At 58.9% G+C, this 19,636-nt stretch overlaps 2 protein-coding genes across 4 annotated transcripts in view; one reads left to right on the top strand and one right to left on the bottom strand.

The window, feature by feature from the left end:
• GTF3C1 (general transcription factor IIIC subunit 1) overlaps window positions 1-5,485 on the top strand; it is a 79,025-nt gene extending 73,540 nt beyond the window's left edge. The window contains exons 34-37 of the mRNA XM_046665938.1: window positions 998-1,532; window positions 2,173-2,224; window positions 3,181-3,373; window positions 4,346-5,485. Of these exons, the coding sequence (XP_046521894.1) occupies window positions 998-1,532; window positions 2,173-2,224; window positions 3,181-3,373; window positions 4,346-4,558 (993 nt within the window). The 3' untranslated portion in view covers window positions 4,559-5,485. The remainder of the gene's footprint in view (window positions 1-997; window positions 1,533-2,172; window positions 2,225-3,180; window positions 3,374-4,345) is intronic.
• A 5,072-nt stretch (window positions 5,486-10,557) lies between these two features.
• IL21R (interleukin 21 receptor) overlaps window positions 10,558-19,636 on the bottom strand; it is a 35,486-nt gene continuing 26,407 nt past the window's right edge. For all 3 annotated transcript variants that reach the window (XM_046665546.1, XM_046665545.1, XM_046665547.1), the window contains 5 exons: window positions 17,190-17,335; window positions 15,987-16,164; window positions 15,431-15,530; window positions 14,256-14,340; window positions 10,558-12,487 (listed from right to left, as the gene is read on the bottom strand). In XM_046665546.1, coding sequence (XP_046521502.1) covers window positions 11,735-12,487; window positions 14,256-14,340; window positions 15,431-15,530; window positions 15,987-16,164; window positions 17,190-17,335 — 1,262 coding nt within the window. In that variant the 3' untranslated portion in view covers window positions 10,558-11,734. The remainder of the gene's footprint in view (window positions 12,488-14,255; window positions 14,341-15,430; window positions 15,531-15,986; window positions 16,165-17,189; window positions 17,336-19,636) is intronic.

Raw genomic sequence — 19,636 nt, 5'->3', positions numbered from 1 at the left:
AAGGAAGATTAGCCCTGAGCTAACATCTGCCAATCCTCCTCTTTTTGTTGAGGAAGGCTGGCCCTGAGCTAACGTCTGTGCCCATCTTCCTCTACTTTATACATGGGATGCCTACCACAGCATGGTGTGCCACGCAGTGCCATGTCCACACCCGGGATCTGAACCAGTGAACTCCGGGCCACCGAAGTGGAACATGCACACTTAACCACTGCACCACTGGGCCAGCCCCATATTTTTTTTTTTTTTTAAGGAAGATTAGCCCTGAGCTAACATCTGCTGCCAATCCCCCTCTTTTTGCTGAGGAGGACTGGCCCTGAGCTAACATCCGTGCCCATCTTCCTCTACTTTATATGTGAGACGCCTACCACAGCATGGCTTGCCAAGCAGTGCCATGTCTGCACCCGGGATCCAAACCGGTGAACCCCGGGCCGTCCAAGTGGAACTTGCGCACTTAACCGTAGCACCACTGGGCCAGCGCCAATTTGTGGACTTTTTAGTGTAAAAATAGAAAAATAATGGTGAACCCCTGTGCCACCAGAGTTGGTGCAGTTCCTGGATAAGAACACGGACACGGGAAGCAGGGTGTGGTAGGAATCTGAGAGGAGTTATTGTACCTCGTGTGGGAATAACGATGGCTTTTGCGGAAGGACTTGATAGCACTGGGGTATTGAGTGCTGTGGGAGGACGCTTACTGGGCAGGAGATTGATGAAGTCACGTCAGCTTTGAGGGCACAGCTGTGGTTGCAAGGAGTTTACACATCTGACATGTTTTACATGGAGGCAAACTGAGCCCAGAGGGGGACAGGACTGCCCCAGGCCACGTGGCTAGCAGGTGACCCACTCAGGGCTGGAAGCCAGGCCTCATCCTCGAGTTTTCCATCCTGACAGAGCTGGGCTTGCCACTTGCTCAGGACGCTTAAATGCATCAGGCGGGGGAAGCAAACCCCGACGCTCCTGGGGTCCCACGCAGACCCAGTGTGTCTCCTGCTTTTTCTAGGACCTCTTGGAGCAAAACCAGGTGCTGGAAGTCGGCAGCAACACTGTTCGCCTGGTGACCATGGCCTCTGCCCAGCCCTGGCTCCTGCACTCAGTGCAGCTAAAACGCAGAGAGGACGATGCCGGCACCCACCAGGCTAGACCCTTGGAGGGGCCTTCCAGCAAGGACAGCCCCTCTGAGAGGCAGGCACCACCTCTTCAGGGACCCCGGAGCACCAAGAGGCGTGCCAGCACTGATGCGGCTAGGCAGAGTGTGGGGGCCAACTCGGAGGGTACCCAGAAGCCCCCCGCAAAGAGGCCCACACTCCAGGATGTGCGCTTGGCCCCCAGTCCTGAGCCCAGAGCAGCAGAGGGGGCAGAAACCCACGCACCTGCTCTGCCCATAGCTCCTGAAGACACAGGTGCAAGGGAGCCTTCCCCAGGAGCATCGGAGGCTGGGCAGGAGGACCAAGAGGGCCTCGGAGTCCCCAGCTCCCCAGGCCGAGAGCAGCTGAGCTGTCAGGCCCAGCTTCCAGAGGGCTCTGAAGACCCCAGAGGTACAGAATCTTGTCCCCCACTCTGCCCACTCTCTGTCCTTGGGCCTGATTGGCCCCACACCTTCTTCTGAGACTGGGAACCTGCCACTGTCCACGGAAGGGGCCATCAACCATCTTGGTAGCCTCAACCTTGAAGGGTAGATCTGGCCGGTTTACATTTAGTATCTCCACTGGAGGGCAGAAGGCATCAGACACAGCTGAGCAGATCTGCGGTTGCAAGTGCAGATGCTAGCGGTGCTCTTGGAGACCATTGGCTGGCATACCGGGGGAAAGGAAGCAGTGGCAGGGATGGGAGGGGTCGCGCCTGTGTCAGGACTGGCAGACGAGCTCTGTTCTCAGGGCTTCTGGGTGGAAGATGAGCTGCTCACTCGCTTCCCCTGCTCTGGGGGTTCCTTGGGGCCCTGGAACAAGCGCCCCACACTTGCGTGCTGCAGTCCGTCCCGACTTTGTTCTGGGTGTGCTGGCTTTGGCCTCCATGGCCCCGCCACTCGAGGATGGAAGCTCCACGAGGAATGGGATTGCTGTCCTTCTGTCCACTCCTTTATGCTCAGAGCCCAGAAGTACTTGTCGAATGAGTGGGAGAGGAAGAGGTGGGCTCCCCCTGTTTAAAGTCTCTTACATCCTTTCCCTCTTCTGTTAGGTTCTGCAGAGAAGTCTGTGGCCGGCAGCCTCTCCCAAGCAGCACAGGAAAGGTGAGTGTGGGGTTCGCATTCAGGAGGCCTGGGGGCTGCTGAGCATGGGGAGCTTGTCCTCAGGCTTTCCAGAAGGGACCCAGGGTTAATTATGTTATGAATATGTAAAGATCTTTCACAGGAGAGGCAGTCTTGGATGGTTTGCCCAGCACAGTGTTCTCAGCCAGGGGCACTTGGAAGTGTGTGGGAGTGTTTGGTTGTGCCACTCACTGAGGGGACCAGGCAGGTGCTCCTTGCATGTAGAGAACGGGGGCCAGAAGCACCAGACTCTGCAGTGCCCAGGTCTGTCTGGAACGGTGGGTTTCACAGAGGCCTTTCTGTTGAGAGGGCGCCTCCTGTGTGCACCCACTGCCTGCAGCTTGGTGGGCCTGTGTGCTTCCAGCTCAGATGTATCCCTCCCAGGGCCCAGTCATGGCCATCAGAGCCAGGGCCCAGCTAGTCCAGGGCCTGTGCCACGCCTGGGCCCTTTGTGGTCACTGGTGTAGTTTTTAGCAGAAACCTTTGTTCTGAGGAAAGTGTGTCTGAAACACCTACATATGACAGAAGAGGAGAGCTTTTGCAGAGACCTCTGGGGGTTTGGCCCATGGCTGGGGGCAACCACTGGGCCAGGGTCCCTGATAGAGCTGGTAAATCCAGAAGTTACAGCCTTCTCCCTCCCTTGCCAGTGTGGGGTGATGTAGGGGCCACTGGCTCCTCACAGCCTTGGTCATGCTGAGTCTGAGCAGGTCCCCGCGTCACAGCTTTCTTCAGCCAGGGCTCCTGAGCCCCAGGGTTGGGACCCCTCCATCCATGTGGGAGGGGAAGGGGAGGTCGAAGAGCAGAAGGTAGATGGTCCCCAGCCCTGTGACCTTGGCCAGGCACACCGGGCCTCCCCGAGCCTCCATGTCCTGTCTGTGGAGCGGAGGCCACATGTGAGCCAGCTGTCTCCCCGTTACACTGTCTGCCCGCCCCTCCAGGGACTGCGAGAGCATCTGCTTCATCGGCCGCCCGTGGCGCATCGTGGACGGCCACCTGAACACGCCGGTGTGCAAGGGCATGATGGAGGCCGTGCTGTACCACATCATGACCAGGCCCGGCGTGCCCGAGAGCTGCCTGCTGCAGCACTATCAGGGCGTCCTGCAGCCCATCGCCGTGCTCGAGCTGCTCCAGGTGCGACTGGGCTGGGCTCGCGGAGGGCTCCGCACCGCCTCCCTGTCTCCCCACAGCACTCCCTCTTCCTAGGCTTGAGTCTCAGAGGGCTGGGGGTGCTGGGCGCACCAGTGAGTTCTAGGGGATGGCTGCTGCACGCAGGCTCCACCCACTGGGGTACAGCAGGCGCAGAGGTTAGCTCACCGGCCTCCTCATAGAGAGCCAGGCTCCTCAGAAGAGCCAGGTGTCCCTCCATATTACTTACGTCACCTCCCTTCCCAGCCCTGCAGAGAGAGGTCTGCCCCACTGCCGTCTGGGGCAGCTACACCCAGCCAAGGAGTCCTACGCCTGTTTTCCATCCTCCCGCATCTGGCCTCTCTGCTCTTTAGCACGGTTGGCCCCCAGCCCTGGTTCTCCACGCTGTTCTGCCTCAGCTTCCTGCAGCCCCCGACCCCTGCCCTGGGTTCCTGCCCCAGGCCATCCCTCCCAGGGTCTTGTCTCTGACACTTTTTTCCAGACCAGGGGTCACAAGCCCACAGGGCCAGGCCAGCAAATGAGCGAGCGCCCTCATAGGTGACGAGGAGAGCTGGAGACGTGCCCACAGCCTCCCAGCTCGGCCTGACTGCCGCCCTGCACTCCCACTGCCCAGTGTGCCCGGGGGCTCCAGCGCCCGACAGAGGCTGGAAACTTGAAGTTCAGTGTGGAATTTCCAGAACTTTAAAGCATGTATGGGCCAAACAGAACCCCATCTGGAAACCGGCTTTGGCCCAGGGGGAGCCCATTTGCGACCCCTGCTTGACACTGTACGGCTGTGCAAATGCTGGCCGTGCTGTTCTCTCTCCTGCCCTGGGCTTTTGCCTAAACATTCCCAGTAAGTTCCTGCTTGTCTCCCAAGGCCAAGTTTGGGTGTCCCTTGTCCTGGGAAGCAGCTCCCAGCACAGAGGGCATGGTCCATAAACGACCTGTTGAGCTGTGCATCTCTGGTGTCCGCAGGGCCTGGAGTTCCTCGGCTGCATTAGAAAGCGCGTGCTGAGAAAGCCGGCGGCTGTCTCGCTCTTCTCCAAGCCCGCGGCCGAAGAGGCAGAGGCGCCCTCCAGCCCAAGCGAGAGCACCACGGTGTTCTATGAGCCCACGCTGGACTGCACCCTGCGGCTGGGCCGCGTCTTCCCCCACGAGGTCAACTGGAACAAGTGGGTCCACTTATGAGGCCCATGTGTGTGGTCAGCACGACCCTCCCTTTCCCGCCGCTGGCTCCTCCGGAGGGAGCGAGCTGGAGGCGGGGCTCACCCACACATGTGCTGCAGCCGAGAGGCCACGACTCAGGGCCCTGCAGCCCGCCCGCTGCCCAGGGACAGGACTGTGTCAACCCCCCGGCCCGACTGTGGTTTCCCTGCCTGGAACTCTGGGAAGAGAGCCACCAGCCCGCCTGCTCCCAGGCTCTTCCCAGCTGTCCCTGAGGACCCTGCTTCGTCGCACTGGGAGCCGTGGGGAGCAGCTGCAGGGAGACGGGTCCCCAGCCACTCTCTTCCTCTCTTGCCAGGGCCTCTCGGCCATTGCTGCAGGCGCTTTGCCCGCTCTCAGGGGCTACTGGCCCTTCTCTCTGGAACTTGGGTTCGGGTGAGTTTGAGAGGCCCTAGTGAGCTTGCCCAAGATGTAGGTTCTTGGTGTGGATGCCATGTGGGGACAGAGCTGCCCGCCCAGCACTGTCATCTGTTGGCCAGTGAGGGGTCCAGCTCTGGGGTTTGCACGATCTGTGCACACCTCACATTCCAGGTTCCAGCCACCACAGCAGCGTCTCTTGGCTCCCCAGAAAGCCCAAGTGCGCCTGAGTGCAGGGCCTGGTGGGGGACATGTCGCAGGATGGAGGCTGCGTGCCCCCACAGCCAGAGGCCTCAGCAGAGACTCATTCCTCTCCAGGCGGGACGTCTGACCCCTGAGGCTGGGACTCAGCCCCCAGAAAGGAGCCTGCAGGCCCCCTTTTGAGCCTGGCAGGCCTCCAGCTGGCTAGAATCCAGGAGTCCTATAGATGGGGGGTTGGTTGGTTTTGTTCTTTCAGCCTCTTTTCTCATTAAAAAAAAAAAAATCCCCTGGCATGTATTTATTTATTTTTTAATTAAAGTGAAATAAAATGCATTTCGTTTTGTGTGTTTCCTAAAGAATCTTTGATCCACAAGGAGATTCCTTGTTTTTAGCTGCAGGACAGCCAGCGATGGTCCCCAGTAAAACCGAAGGAGGAGGGAGGTGCCGTGGCTGAGCCTGCCGCCAGGTGCGGCCCCACCGCCCACTCTGCCTTGACAGCCCCTCCTCCTCAGCTGGCCCTGCTGGCCCTTGACGGGGAGCTCGTGCGGGGCTGTCACGCAGCGCCCAGCCCAGCGCCAGGCCTCCGGCCGGTCAGCAGGACCCCTGCCATGCCAGCAGGTTGCAGCAGTCACAGGCCTGTAGCATGCATGTGGTCCTTGGAAGTTCTCTTTAATGCACAACGTTTCCTTTTTTTTTTAATTAGTTGCCAACATTTTTTAAAAACTGGAGGTTTCATATTTTTTTTTAAATCTGAATTTCTACTCTTGAAAAATGGGGAGATCTGACGACACTGCCTGTGTCTTAAGCATGGAACAAGGCCCCCCCGGTCACCACTGCCCCACCCCATGCCCTTGTCACCACGTTCCCACCGCAGCGGGTTGCTGTGAGGATTGTTGGAGGCCAGCTGCATCAGCCCCCTGACACAGTGCCTGGCAGATCAAGTGGAGTCCCCAGAGAGCAAGGTGGGAGGGCGCCGCCCTCAGCTGCTGCCTCAGCCACGGGCCAGTGCTCACCAGCAGGTGGCGCCAACATCTCTTTCCTGCTGGTTCATCTCCGTCTCCAGGGGTCTTTAGCTCATTGTCCATCCTCGTGTAAGGCTGAGATCAGTAAAAGCTTACTGGGTTGGGGGGGCCTTGTCCACAAAAATGATGAAAGAGTAATAACATTTTCTGAGTGCCTGCAACGTGCCAGACGCTGTTCTTGGTTCTTCCCACAAATGAACTCCCGGTCTCACAGCAGCTCTCGGAGGTGTGTCTGACCAGTACACCCATTTCATCTGTGAGGGGACTGAGGCACAGGAGGTCAAATGGTGTCCGCAGGTTGGAAGCTAGTAAGTGGATCTGCTGGCGTTCCACCTTAGACTGCGCAGCCTCAGAGCCCTCCCCTCGACAGGGCTTTGCAGGCATGGGGTTTGCTTCGGGGTAGGAAGCCAGCATTATGCGGGGAGATCCCCTGAATCGCAGAATGCAAAGGTTTCTTCTCTGGGCCCATCGGTTTTTAAAAGTAAAGCCCTCCAGTGTGTTGCCAGCAGGGGTGGGGAAGACTGCCAGCTGCCCTGTGGTGTGAGCAGTCGGGGAGGGTCTCCTGCTCCATTCACAGACTTCCGGGGAGACCCCTGGCTGCATCTTCATGTCCCCTTCTGTGGCATTTCCAGGCCTGGGGGCCGACAGTTCCCTCCTGGGCTCCGTCCCCTCCCTCCTCTCTGCTTGCTGCTGTGTCAGTCACGACTCTGCCATCGATCGATTACTTCATTCATGCACCGATGACTGATTGACTCATTTATATTGTTGGGCAGCTGCTGTGGGCCGGGTGCTGTTCTAGGCTCTGAGACGTCACAGCGAGTGAAGCAGACAAAATCCCCCCGCTAGTGGGATAGACAGCGAATATGGTAAACGAGGAGGAGGCGTGCGCTAGAGCGTAGTAAATGTGGACAGATCAGACTAGGGGAGTGGGGTGCAGTTTCGAGCAAGGGGCCCGGGCAGGTCCTGCCAAGAAGGTGACATCTGAGCAAGACTTGACCCTCGTTTTCCCTTCGTGTGTGGACGTTTCTTGGCTGCAGCTGAGCCCTCTCCCAGTTCCCTCCCCGGTGCGAGTTTGGACTCCTCCCTCCTCCACTCTCGGTGGAACAGCCCCTCTAGAGGGGCAGTGCGCGTGCTACCCTCCCCTTCCCTGGGGAGGCCGCTCCTGCGTCTCGTCTCAGAAGGTGCCTCTGGGGCGGCTGCACCCCGGGTGGGCTGTGAGGGGCTGTGCTGCCCACGGTGCCCGCGGCCAGCCCAGGCAAACTGTCCCCTGATGGGAGCGGAGAAGAGGCTCCCCTCCAGCAGGAGGCCAAAAGGAGCCCAGGAGGCAGAGCGGGGTGCACAGACTCTGGGTGACTCTGGGCAAGTCACTCCCCTCCAGTCCTCCGTTTCCCAGGGGTAAGTGAAGGGCTGGGTCCGATCTGCACCCTCCCCCTTCCCCCCAAAGGAGATCGTCGGCGACACCCAGACAGCACCCAGGCGGAGGCCTCGTGGTGACTGATGGGGAATGGCCGGGATGCTGGAGTTCTCGGGTTCTTTAAATCCTGGCAGAGGATGACATGAGCTTCAGGGCATCCTGCATGGAAGCACTCGGAACTCTGGGGAGGAGACTGGGGAAGGGCTGGGACCTCACTGACCCGGAGGCCGGTCAAGGTGCAGACAGAAGCAGCAGCAAACGCACATCTGATGTTCCTGTCCTCGTCCTCTCTTTTCATTCCTGGAGTGAACCCAGAGGCTGATCCTGCCCCCGCTTTACAAAAGAGGAAACTGGGGCTCAGCGAGAGGGAGCCGCTTGCCCGGGGTCATTCATGAGAAGTGGTGGAGCCTCGTGCTCTGGTCGCTTAGGATGTGGTCCTTCCTTAGGATGGGAGGAGAGTCCTCAATGCAGGGATGAGATGAGAATATGCCAGGGCGCTTTCTACTGCAAGTGACAGAAACCCATCTCAAACCCCCTTAAGCAAAAAGGGGAAGCTTACCGCTCATTGATTCAATCGGGCCAGGCGGGGTTATGCTGTGGTAACACTCGCTCCCTAATCTCAGCGGGTTAGAACAGGATTTATTTCTTGCTCACAATACTTGTCCCTCACAGGTGAACTGCAAGCTCTGCTCCACATCTCCCACATGACTGGTCACCATGGCAGAGAGGAGCAATGCTCTAGAGCATCACAACTGTCAGTCAGACGCTCTACTCCAGAAGTGAGACTACCACTTCTGCTCACAACTCTTTAGCCAGTCCGGGTCATGTGGCCCCATCTGACCACAAAGGGGTCAGTGAGTGCAATCCTGCCGGAAGGCCTTCTTACCAGAAGGCCAAGAGTTGCAAATATTTGATGAACAGCATAATGACTTCCATACTTACGTACCTCAAAAGTCCAAAAAGAATGTAGTTTCAGGCATGGCTGGATCCAGGAGCTCAAGAGATATGGCCAGGAATATGTCTCCATCTCCCAGCTCTGCTTTCCTGTGTGTTGGCCTCATTGCAAGCAAGCTGTTCCCTCCTGGTGCCCCCAGCAGCTGCTGGCCTAGTCCATCCCTACAGCTGAGCAATCTCTGCAGGAAGTGCACATGGACCAGCTTGGGTCACGTGTCTGTCCAGGAACCAGTACTGTGGCAGAGGGATGGAATGCTCTGGTGGCCAGGCCTGCGTCACGTAGCCCCTCCTAGAGCTGGTGTCAGCCACTCCCACAAGGATGCTACATGGGCAGAAGCAAAAGACACCCACAGGTGTTTGCTAAGAGTTTCTTACCTCTTGACCTTCCAGCAAAGCAAGGTGAGGAAGGGCTGGACTTGGGATCAGGAGACCAGAGTTCAAGTTCTAACTGATCTTTAACCCACTGTATGACTTCAGGAAAGTCACCGGCCCCTTCTGCACCTTCACTTCATTTATCAAATGGACATCCCGGCCCCTCTAGAGCCTGCAGATGGAAAATGGCTGGGCCAGGAGCAGAATGTGGCAATCAGAGACGCGGGTTGCTGTCAATCCTCCTGCCTCTGAAGAGAGGGTCCTTAGCAATTCTGGCCTGGACTTTGGGTGACAAGGAACCACCTTCCCCACCTCCGGGGGCTCAGGGCTTGGTCACACCTCCAGGTCTTTGCTCAGGCTCTTCCTTCTGCCTGAATGGCTGGTGCACCTAACAACTCCTATTCCTCTTTCAAAGTCCGATAAACACCGCCTCCTCCCTGGAGCCTGCTCCCCTCCCCTCCTGCTCCCGTCAGTGGTTTGCTACAGCTGGCTCCTACCAGCTAGGAGAGTCAGTTGTGTGCATCTCTTCCCAATTCCATGTTTAGAGTCAAGTTGATGGCTTGGAATTGGCCGTGGTGGAGGTATTCACACCATGGAAATAAGCGGACGCTACGGTCAGGCTTTCCTGAGTGCCTGCTCCGTGCCAGACTAGGGACAAAGCAGTGACCAAAATGCAGTCTCTGCCTCCGTGGAGCTCATGCTTGATCTGTCACCTTTGTCTCCAGCTTCTGCTTATCTCCATCCATCCAACTGTTCTTCCTTCAGACCTGTCACTTATCCATCCATCCCCCCACCGATGGACCCACTGGCCACCCATCACCCATCCTCCCGCCTCCTACTCATCCATGCTCCCTGATGGGTCAGTTCTTGTCCCCATCTTGTGCCCACGCTTATGAACTGAGCCCCTTCAGAGACAGAGCCAGTGAAGAGCCGTGCCTGGCCCAGGCCGGAGCCCCCAGCCAGCCCCCCGGCCTGGTGTCAGTCTCCCGGGTGTCCCCTCCCCCACCCCAGCACAGAGCTCTGTGTGCAGGAGAGCTCAGCTGCTTCCCCGGGAGCCCGGGGTCCAGGTGGCGGCTGGAACCTGGAAACTGTTGCCCCCAAGAGGGTGTGAAAACCACAGCACACCTTGACCCAAGTGTCTCCAGGGTGATGGTGGGGGCGGGTGGGGCAGCTCACAGGTGCAGGAGCTGTGGTTTCACACTCATGCTCCCATCCCCGCCTCACACACCCTGATCCCAGCTCACAGTCCCGCTATGAAAACCATTCTGCACCGAGGTCTCGTGTGTTCTCTCAGCCACCCCGCCCAGCCACCCCATTTTACAGAGAGCCACAGAGAAGCTTTCAGCGGGACTGACTTCTGTCCAGGAGAAGAGACAAGCCAGAGCCTGGCCGCTGGGCAGGACGGCAGGGCCCAGGGCTCCCAGGCCGCCTGGGGACGCCCGCGGCTCTGAGCAGACTCTGCCACCTTAACCCTGCTTGGTGGTCTTGGGAAAGCCGCCTCTAAGGGTGAATATGCTTGGGGGAAACCATCTATTTTCTCAAGAAAAAAAAAGTATGAGTCATAGGTGATATGTAGCATTTATATCTAGCTCCTGTCCAAAACTGCTGTTCAGAAAGGTGCTTTCAAAACGTCACCAAGAAGTATTTTCTCAGCTTCTTAGTTCACATTTCAGCAGGTCTGAGAAATCATCAACGAGAACCTGACTTCCTCCTAATTTCCCAGGACGAGTAAACAAGAGGCCAGGGGAACGGGCGGGCTGTGTCATTACTGCCCACTCCTGTCTGCCCCGCCTCCCATGGCTGCCAAGGGCAGGCTAGCGCGGGCGTCGAGCTCCCCTCTGTGTCCGTAGCACCGGCACAGTGCCCAGCACGTACTTGTGCTCATAAATATTTCTTAGGGACATAAAGGGAATTAAAACATGTGCAGCAGGAGCCAGAAAAAGAAATCTTGGTTGGTGGGGGCCATCTCTAAGAGGTAAGGCTGACTGATTTTAAGCCCGGAAACCCCCCAAGTGTCCCTCTAGGGCGGGATGGCCCACGGGCGCCCACGCTGTGGCTGGTTTCTCGCCCCCACCCACCTCCAGCACAAGTCTCTGGCCTGGTCACAGAAGGAAGGAAGCTGATGTTTATTGAGGGTCTGCTCTGGGCTGCACGCTGTGCATGGGTGACCTCGCCGATTTCTCCCCCGAGGTAGGTCACGCCATCCCCATTGTCCAGACAGGAAATCCCAGCCCAGAGTGGGGAAGCGACTTGCCCACAGGGGCACAGCCAGGAGGTGTCACAGTCAAAATTCAGACCTAGGTCCGTGGGCCCCCAAATCTTTCCACACCCAGGGTCACCACGGGCTCACTTCGTCCCTTTCTCCTGCCCCTGAAAGGTGATAAGGAACAGTATGGGCTTCTTGCAGCTCCTGGAGCCACAGGACCTGGAGGGCTGGGCTTGGTGTCTGTCACGGGCAGTGCCCTGGGCCCAGCAGGCCCTGTGGGCAGCACGTGACCTGGGGTCATCCCATGTGCCCGGAAGGGAGGGAGGGTGTCGTTGTGTGAACACAGGGGTGCGTGCCGCTCACATCTGTGTACATGGGAGTTCACACAGGCACAGACCCACATGTGGCCTTGGGCACGTGGCATAACCACGGGCATGCTCCATGTCCATAGGCAGTGCGCTGCTCACACACGCAGACATGCCAGCGTGTGCCTGAGCCCCACATGCACACTGTCAACACGGGGCTCAGGGGCCCCATCCGGAGACCAAAGCCTGCAGGTCCCTGCACAGCACAGCCCAGGGGCACGACCGGCTCGGGACAGCCAGTCAGCCTCACTAGCTGGCCTGGGGTCCGGGTCCTTCAGGAGAGGGGGCCGTGACCACCCACTGGCGGAGGTAGCTGCGGGGGGGCCCCTCATCCCTGGGGCTGGTGAAGTCACAGTCCACAGGGCTGCCGCAGTCTGAGCCCGCGAAGCCGCTGTCGAACGTGTCCATGTCCAGGCCGGCCGGGGGCGAGCCCGCCTCGCTGTCGGACACCTCTCGCCGCCCGCCACCCCAGGGCGACCCTGGGACCCAACCTGCCTCATCTTCAAGGGGCAGCTTTAGCCTGTCAAGGAGGCTGCCCCCCAGCCCGGCAGGACCACCGGCCGAGACACAGCCGCAGGACAGGACTGTGGCCCCCGTGCTCAAGAGCGGGTCCTCGGTGCCTGCGCCAGGCTCCAGGCTGGTGTCCAGGTTCAGGGCTGGGTAGCCATCGTCCCCACAGGTGCAGGGCCAGGCGCACGTCCCCTCTGTGTCCACCACGGTCACCGTGTCGATGGATACCAGGCCGTATGGTCGGTCCCTCTCCTGGCTGTAAGTTGAACTGCCCAAGCTGCTGGCCATGGAGGGGGCCGGGCCCCAGGAGCCTGGCTCCTGCACTCCGTCGGCTTCTACCAGGTCTGCCAGCTCCGGCAGCGACGTGGGCTCCCGCCCCTTGGGCACACTCTGTGGTGGGCAGCAGCTGTACACCTCCAGGGACGAGGGTGTCCCCGCAGCCCAGAGTCCCAGCTCCAGGCTGGAGGGGGTGATGGGCGTGCCCACCCATTTCTGTGAGAGTGAAAAGGGAGAGAGTCACAGATTAGACACAGGGCTGGGCGGGGTATAAACAGACACAGAGATAGAGGCACAAGACAAAGAGACTGCAAGCGAGAAAGACACCAGAAGATAAAGAGAGATGGGGGACCAGCGACGGTCCCCACCACTGTCCCTGCCTCTCTGGGCCTCAGTTTCCCCACCTGTAGCAAGGAGCCACTGCCCTCAGTAGCCTGCCAGCTCAGATAGTCGGTGGCTCCATGGCCTGGGGTCTGTGTGGGTGCAGGGAAGAAGACTGCTGAGTTGTGGGGACATTGGGGGCGGGGGGGGGGGGGGGCGGGGGGTGGGGGGGGCGAGGGGGGGGGGGGGGGGGGGTGCCTGAGGTCTGAGTGACCAATCCCCACCTGGTCCCCTGTTTTATGTCCTCCAGGATGTTTCTTGAAACCCAGCATTCTCCTGTTCGTGTGACACTAGAGGAGACACTCGGCCAGGGCAAAAGGCCCAATTCTGATCACACCTGGATCCCAGGAAACCCCACAGTGCCTGGCACGCAGGAGGTGCCCTGTCAGTGTTGATTAGCGAAATGAATAGGAAGCCACCTGGAAAAACCTCTGCGTGCCTGGGACACGGGCTGATGACAGACTGACGCAGCGGCCCCCAAGCCTTGAGGATCTCGTGCGCTCAGCTGCCAGGGGTCCTGCAGGTCTCCATCCAACGGGCAGAGAAACTCCCTGAGGACAAGACTCTCCTGGTTTTGAGCCTATCTTCCTTGGCACGCTCGTCTCAGAACCCTGACGTGGCCACCACCACAGATTTGAAGTCACATCTCAGCCGTGTGGCCTTAAGCCGGTTACCTACCCTCTCTATGCCTCAGTTTCCTTATCTGTAAAATAGGCCTGCTAATAGTACCCACTCCACGGGGTACTTAAACTAAATGAGTTAATATCTGGGAAGCTCCTGGCAGAGTGTCTGGTATACAGCAAATGCCACGTGAGCATTGGTAAAATGAACCAAAATAGACATGGTATTTGAGCTTCAGGGAAGGTGCAGAGGAAAAAGGAAAGGGTCCTTCCCATGTGCCCTGGAGTCCAGGCTCCTCCTCTGCCCCACTAAAGCCACTTCCCTGCTCTGAGCCTCGTCTCCTCATGGGTACCCTGGGGCAATGAGCGCCCAGCCCGCAGGGGCCGCTGGGAGGACGAAAGGGGCAGAGGGGCAGAGGGCGCTCAGCTCGGCGCCAGGCAGGCAGCAGGAGCTCCATCAGCGCTCTAGTCCACGTTTCCTGACTTCCAGGCTCTGCTGGAGCAGGTGGGCTGGCCTTCCTGGCCGTCGCCACACCCTCTCTGCGGCGGCCCCTCCTGCCGCTGGGTGGGTGTCGGGCACAGAGAACCCCGTGGTGACAGCAGGCGGTGGCCCTGGCTGGACGCGGCAGGGAGTCGGCGTATTTTGCAGATGGGGCCGCGCCCTTCCCAGAACGCACTCCGTCTCTGCCCCCATCTCAGGGCTTCTAAGGAGGCCAGTCTGGCTCAAGGGGCCGCCTGGCTCTCCCCTCCCTGAGTCCAGCTTCTCGGGTTGAGAAGTGCTGCGTGATCTTGTCTGATTCTCATGCCATCCTGCCCCATGGGAATTATTTCCTGGGCAGAGACTGAGGGCTGGTCCCGGCCTGGCTGGGACCTGGGGGTTCTGGGCTGCAGGGAGGGGCTGGGGCCCTGATGTGAGGGTGGAGCGAGGTTCCCGGAGAGGCTAAGAGGCTCGGAGGGGCTCGTCACCGGGTGGGGGCACTCACCTTGAAGTCTCCGCTGTGGCCCACGTACAGGGGCTGGAAGAACCGCTCTGGGCTGGGCACCTGTACCCAGACCTTCTTCCACAGCCTGCGAGGGCAGAAAGGAGGTGAGCCGCCACACCTCCCAGAGGGCAACCTGCTCTCCCCTGGGAGGCTCCCCAACTTTGTCCTGCAGAAGACTCAGCACCTCCCAAGATCCAGGCGATACCTCCCTTCCACCCCACTCCCCACTCTGGGCCTCAGTTTCCACGTCTGTAAGATGGGAGCCGCCAGGCTCTCCCGCAGGTTCCTGAAGGGTCATGGGGTCTAAGGGCTTGGCAGCCTGTTCTGTGCTGGGCAAATGCTGCCCCTTCTGAGCCTCGACTTCCTCCTCTACAACCGGGGATGGGCAGAGAGCCAGCCCCAAAGGGCTGTGGGCAGGTCAGTGTGAGAACCGGCGCCCGGCGCCAGGGCACTCCACGTATCCTTGTGTCAGCACCGTCCTCTCCCCTCACGCTTCTCTGCCTCCGTCCTTGTCTGTCTCTGGATGAAGAACAAGATGGCCCGGGGATGCAGAGCCCCTGCCCAGCGTCTGCCACCTAGGGGGCTCAGCACATGGCAGCTGCCATTCCAGCCTCAGCCAGCGGCACTCACAAAGGCCAGCGGAGGCCACATTGTGTTTTCAATCAGCAGCACCCTTTCTCTCAGTGGCAATGTTCAGAAGAACAGCATATAGACAGATAGAGGCAAAACCTCCGGCTGAATAAGAGGGGATGGGGAGGTATCCCACCAACCCCGCACCCCCACCTGGTGGCCCCTCGTGCCCCTCGGGACTCAAAGCTTAAAGCTCTCTGGACTCCATCACAGCCGGTCATTGTTAAGAGCACAGGCTTCAAAGTCCACCTCCTTCATCTCACAGCTGAGTGACTTTGGGTGAGTTCCTTGATGGCTCTGTGCCTCAGTTTCCCCATTTGTTAAATGGAGGTAATGGCTGTGCATCAAGCTCCTAGGGCTGCTGTGAGGGTGAAGTGAGAGCTCTGCATGGTGCCCAGCAGGCAGTAAGCGGGAGCTGTTATCATCACTGTCACCGTCACTGTCACTGTCATGATGACGGCTGTGTCCCCCAGCCCTGGGCGGGTCACACAGGGGCTGTGGCTCAGGCGGACCCCCTCCCTGCCTCCCTGAATCCCTGTCCTCACCTCCAAGGCAGGTGGATCTTCAGGCCTAAGAAGACAAGGATGGGGGGCACGAGGACCAGGAGGAGGTACAGCAGGTCAGAGTGCCAGCCTCCCTTGCTCCCTGGGAAGGAAGCAAACACCAGGTCACGCGGAACCGGCCTCCACGAGGAGCCACAGGGAGCGAGGGCGGCGGGCGTGGGCCTGGGGGTGCCCGGGAGGGAGAAGGCTGCAGGCGCCTTGAAGTGAGATGGACCTGGGTTCAAATCCTGCTCCCACCCCGCCCCAGGAAAGTGACTTCATCTCTCTGAGCCTCCATTTTTTCACCTGCAGAATGGGGTAATGATTCCCACTTGACAGAGTTATTAGGAGGATCGGATGCTTTGCCAGGAGAAGAAGCTGGCACCCAATGCAGGGCCTGGCCAGCAGGGGCTCCAGAAATGGCATGGGCTGGCTACAACTGCGGACGCAGACTGAGCAGAAACCTTCCAGCCCTACCAGAAATCTCAGGGCTCAGGGCCGCTGGACCAGGACAAGACTTGGTACAAGCAGTGGGGAGTCCACGCAGGTTCACCCCTACCTTCTGGCTGGGTCTGAAAGATGACTGGCTCACTCCACTCGCTCCACGTCCCCTCAAAGGAGGAGCCAGGCTGGGGCCCTGCCCGCACCTGCAGCTCGTAGCTCGAGTCTCCGCGGAACTCCAAGGGAACGAGGGAGATGCTTCTCGAGTCCACCGAGATCAGCCTTTTCTGTGGCCTCTGCCAGCACAGGGGACAATGCGTAGCGTCAGGATCAACCAGGCCAGCTTCTGCCTCCAGTAGAACCCCCCCCTTCACCAGCCCCTAGGAACGGGACTGAGTTTCTCCTGCAGTCTCTGCTCCCTCCACCAGAATCCGGCCCAGGCCTGAGTCCTGGCCAGCCCAGAGTGGGCAGCACAGAGCCACGGGCACTGCCTCGGCCTCGCCTGCAATGCAGGGCCTTGTTCTGTTTCTCTCTCATCCCAAATCACACACTCACAGTCCTGGCAGGGGCCCCCTGCTGGGCCTGGGAGGGTCCCAGGAGCAGCAATGGACTCTCCACAGGATCTTTAACTGGCGGCATTCCAGACAGTGGACACGTCTGCAATTCTCCACCAGGGGGCATTCTCAATAGAGGGGCATTTCTGGAAGCCTTCAACCACAGGCCATAGCAACAGATGCCTCTGAAGTCTTCCACTGGGGCAGTCTACACAACGGCACTTAGGAAAATCTTCATCTGTGACCATTCTAAAGGATGGATACTTCTAGAACAGTTGAGACTGTTCTAAATAGTCGGCCATTCTGGAACTCTCCAACACTCTAAACAAAGGACACCTCCAGAAGCCTTCATGTTTGAAACAATGGTCCCTTTAACACCAGGCTTCCTTAGCTATGGACAATTCTGGAACTCTTCAACTATGGCCATTCTAAACAAAGTGGGAAGGTTCCAGATTGCTTGTTTCTGAAACTTTGTCTACTGTGACTGTACTAGACTCAAGGTGGCACCTTGGGGAGGCGCCAATCCCTTCCTCGCTGGCATGCTGACGGGAGGAAACAGGGACAGGAAGGAAAGCATGCTAAGGGATCTCCCACCCATGGAGAAAGGAGGAGTGGGCAGCACCCAGTGAGCTGGCCTGGGAGCGCTTCCGTCTTGGAGCGTCCTTGGTTTGCACTCTGGGCTGTGAATGACAAACTGACCTCTCTCAGAGCTCTCCCGCTCCCGGATGCTGGCCACTGTCCACCCCCCTGCTGCCCACGCGCCTCACCAGAGCCCAGGGATCTCCTCGCATCTTGTACTGCAGCTCGTACTGAAGCTTGCCCTGCAGCCCGTAGGAATCGTAACTGGAGCTCCAGGAGATGTTGTAATGTCCCGAGAAGGTCACGGTCACGTTGAAAGGGGGAGATGGCTTGACTTAAAAGAAAAAGCCAGAAAGACGAAACGAGGTGAGATTCGGCAGCAGCTGAGAAGGAGGTGGTGACGGGAAGACATTCCCCGTTGCCTGACCGGCCGTGGCCGAGCCCAGGACTAGCAACCCCAGTGACTTTGGGCAAAGCAGCCCGTGTCTCTGTGCCTCAGTTTACTCATCTGAGAAATGAGAGATCTGGACTAGACTGGGGCTGGGCCTCAGGGGCCGGCAGGTGATAGAAGGGGGTGCAGCCGGCCCGGGGGCTGAGGAAACAAGAGCCCTCCCAGTCTGAAGGGGACGCCGTGAGTCAGGCCGGGTGGGAACGCAGAGCAGGGCGGCCAGGGAAAACCCCACAACCTGGAAATCCAGATTATTGCGGGAAATCGCTCAAACATTAAAGTTAGCCACTAATCCAGGCACTTTCTAAGCAACCTGTGGCCAGACCCTCTTGCTTTCTGCTTCTGTTCTAAGTGATGGCATCACGTTCTTTTAACTCCAGCTTCTCAGAGAAGTCAAAAGACTCTAATTAGTGTTAAGGCTGACGAATTATCATTCATTAATGTGAAAGGTACCACTACTGAGTGCCCACGGGGCTGCCCTGCACTGAGCAGTTTGACCCTGCGGTGGCCTGCGAGTTTCGTGTGACTGTTCTCCCATCACAGACATCTTCTGGAAAGAGCAAGAGCCAGATCTGGGCCACGCCACCACGCCCTCGGGGTGCCCCCCAGGCTAAGGTCAAAACTGCTTGTTCTGCTCCATCCCACATGTGTTTATGAACTTGAGCGGGACACAACACGTAATGTGCTTTCATTCCCTCTCCTGTAGGGTGAAAATTCCCAAGGACCAAACTGAGTAGCAGAAGGAGGTAACGTCAGGGAACCAAGCGACAGCACTGGGTTAGCACAGCAGAAGAGGGAGCCCCCCCCCCCCCCCCCCGCCGCCACCTCGCTGCCACCTTCTCCCAGCTCTGCGCGCCTCCATCGAACAAACGTTCTGTTCTCCACTTCTCCCTCTGTGATCCTCTCTACCACCCGCCCCCTCTCCGGATGTTTTGTTCTCCCAGGTCAATGACGTGCCTGCAGCTCCTAGGACAGAGCTGGCACACAGTAGGCCCTCAGGAAATATTTGTTAAATCAACAAATGAACTTTTCAGGGGTTCCAAAAAGGAACTCTGCAGCTGCTCCTGAGCCTGCACCGCAGCCTGAGGGGGGAGAAGGTGCCCGTTGGCGGAGGCCGAGGTGAGTGCCTTATTGCTGTTGCTGTTTCAGAGATGGTCCTTTTGTTCTGGATAGTTCCTAAGCCCACTCCTCTCTTCCCCAGGCCAGTGAGGCTGGGTTCTCCGCTCCCCAGTGAGGCCTGCGCTGGTGGTGAGGACCAGCTGAGGAGGAGCTCAGGAGATGTTTGTGGAGCCCGGGTCAAGGATGGGGGCTGCTCAGCCCAGGGAGGCCCAGGGCCAGGAGGAGGAAGGGCCCAGTTTGGGCTGGGGCAGGACAGAATACGGCTCCCTGCCACATCTGGCCTCAGACCCTGGCCGGGAGGGCGAGTGGGAGGGGGCCAGAGAGAAATGTGGCTCGGAGCCCCAGGGCGGAGAGGCAAGGAGCACCCCTCTGCCCAGCGCTCTCCTCTGTAGGGTGGGGCCGGGCGCTGCCTGCCTGGTGGACTCGCCACGCTGGGATCCAAAGGGCTGTGAGCCTGCGTGCATGTGTGTGCATGCGTGTGCATGCGTGTGCGAGCACGTGTGGGTGTGTGAGAGAATGTGGGTGTCTGTGTCCGTGCTGTCTAGGCCTGGGGGTGGTAGGACCTGTGCATCTGAAGATGTATTTATGAGCGTGTGTGAGAGAGAGTCTGAGTGTGTCTAGGAGTGTGTGTGAAGCTTCGCTCACACCCTCTGTGGTGCAATACGCACTCAGCAAAGTCGTACAAACCTGCACGCCCAGAATGTGAATGACAGACTCATATCTCCTTACCCCACGGCTGGGAATCAGGGACAGAAACGCCCAAGCCTCCAGGGCTGGGCCTTCCCAGGGGCAGGACCCTCTTTGCAGTCTGTGTTTGCATGCCTCTGGGCACATGACTCTCACCCCCTCCCTGGACACCCCACTGTGGGTACACACACACACACACACTTAAAGCTGCCTCCTGGGCCCCTCCCTGCCCTGCCCTGGTTCTGGACCACAGAGACAACTGCTTCCACCAGCCAGGCCCCTCCTGCCCCTTGGACTCCCCCAACCTCTAGAGAGAAATTCCAGGCCTCACTGGAGCTCAGGAAAGGCAGCAAACTCAGGGCGGTTTTCCTCTTGTGACTC

The sequence above is a fragment of the Equus quagga genome, chromosome 7, assembly GCF_021613505.1.
Source record: "Equus quagga isolate Etosha38 chromosome 7, UCLA_HA_Equagga_1.0, whole genome shotgun sequence".
Classification (NCBI taxonomy): Eukaryota; Metazoa; Chordata; class Mammalia; order Perissodactyla; family Equidae; genus Equus; species Equus quagga.
Note: the sequence above shows the minus strand (reverse complement) of the source record. Positions and strands in the feature narration are given on the sequence as shown.